The sequence below is a fragment of the Lactuca sativa genome, chromosome 8 (genome assembly GCF_002870075.4).
Source record: "Lactuca sativa cultivar Salinas chromosome 8, Lsat_Salinas_v11, whole genome shotgun sequence".
NCBI lineage: Eukaryota > Viridiplantae > Streptophyta > Magnoliopsida > Asterales > Asteraceae > Lactuca > Lactuca sativa.
Genome location: NC_056630.2, coordinates 12,939,422 through 12,941,060, shown reverse-complemented (window position 1 = coordinate 12,941,060; position 1,639 = coordinate 12,939,422). Strand labels below are relative to the sequence as shown.

At 35.6% G+C, this 1,639-nt stretch overlaps 1 protein-coding gene across 1 annotated transcript; it reads right to left on the bottom strand.

The window, feature by feature from the left end:
• Positions 1 to 449: 449 nt before the first annotated feature.
• Positions 450 to 1,398, bottom strand: LOC111904042 (21 kDa protein). Its single transcript, XM_023899821.3, has one exon. The coding sequence runs from the start codon at positions 1,358 to 1,360 to the stop codon at positions 803 to 805; it is 558 nt and encodes a 185-aa protein (XP_023755589.1). The 5' UTR covers positions 1,361 to 1,398; the 3' UTR covers positions 450 to 802.
• Positions 1,399 to 1,639: the final 241 nt, after the last annotated feature.

Here is a 1,639-nt window from a genome sequence, read left to right as displayed (position 1 = left end):
CTTTTCATATATTTTTTTTAGTTTCATGTAGTGGCAGGAATTATTTATAACAGAATTCACATGGCTTTGGTACAAAAAGTCCAAAAGACTTTCATGTGACCTTGGGTCCTACTAGCTTGACACTCTTTAAATCCCAAATTATGTTTATTGTATTAAAAGATCTTGATTTTTTTTATCAATCTTTAACATAAATATTATGTTTTCTCTAACATAAAACAATAATTAAAATTTTTAGTCTATGATGATATATTCATAATGTTATTCGCACTAGATATTTGTTTACCATTAGAACATCAAAAGTCCTAAAATTCCATCACTATTACGTTTTCAATATTAAAAAAAAATGTTTTCAATAGTTGGTTTTAAGTTCATCCGTAATAAAACTTTCATGCTGTCATGCACATCATGGGCATCACTCATGCTAACATCAATATGCAACTCAGGCATACTTGTGAAGAAAAAGAGTTCATCATTATATATAATGGACCACGAAATAAATCGGATTATATGTTGATACATAATTAAATCAAAAACTTTATATACGTTACCTCATCAAACCGGGTTCTTGTTTTTCAAATACCGAAGCAGTCATTCTACCATCTCTACTCTAACAGACTTAAGGGCATAGCCATGTCTGTGAACATCCACCTTTTTTTTATCCTATTTCAATAGGGTTCGTAGTACCACTAGACCATATTATTGTAGCATCTTCAAACATATAATTTCTTTTGTACATTATGATGTATCACAAGCTCAAAAAAACGAAAAATAGGCTCAAACTTATAACAACCTAAAACTAAAATCATATCAGGTAATGGTTAATTAATGCAAGAGCATTACTTGTAAAATGTGCAACATCACTGATCTGGATCCGAACCGAACTTTGGACCGGGCCCCCGATTTCCTGACCGGAAAACCCATCCATACAAGTATTCTCGTCGGTTAGGGCTGAGCTAATCCATGTCTGAACATTGCTCATGTGCAAGAGGAACTCCCGACCTTTGAACCGATCCACGCTATTGAGTTCACGGATTGAATTTCTGACCCGGTCCAAACTGTCATTAACTTCCTCCAAGCAATCTCCCACAGCGGAACGCTCACGGGAGTTCAACCATTTGGATTCCGTCAGCTTCTGGAGGAAAGATTGGGCCGATTCAGACTGGTTTAGGGTTACGTTCAACGCAAACCGAGCCAACTCAGCCGGGTTGTGTTTGATAGTTTCTGCGTAGGGAGAAAGAGACTGGACGCATAAACGAGGGTAGGTGGTGGCTGTGCAAGAAGAAGTAATGTAGTCGGCGGTGATAGTTCCGGCGAGGAAGAGGACAGCGAGAATGAAAAGTGTGAGTGTGAGGTTTGCCATGTTTGGTGGGGGTGAAGATGGGAGAGGGTGTATTTATAGGAGTATATATTCTCTTTATAGTTGAACCGTTTGCGGTTAAATGGTATGATTGTATTTCATTTAATAGTTATTCTATAATATTTTTCATAAAATATAAAAATCTATTTCTAGAGTCAAATTTTATTTTTATGGAGCGAAAAATGTATAAAAACAATTAAAATAGTTATCAGGCGATACATTAAATATGAGATAATCACAAAAAGTTATATTGTGTTGCCACGCATTTTACCAAACTTCATG

Bases quoted from the DNA above. Each gene is read 5' to 3' on its own strand.
- LOC111904042 (XM_023899821.3), bottom strand. From the start codon at position 1,360: ATGGCAAACCTCACACTCACACTTTTCATTCTCGCTGTCCTCTTCCTC.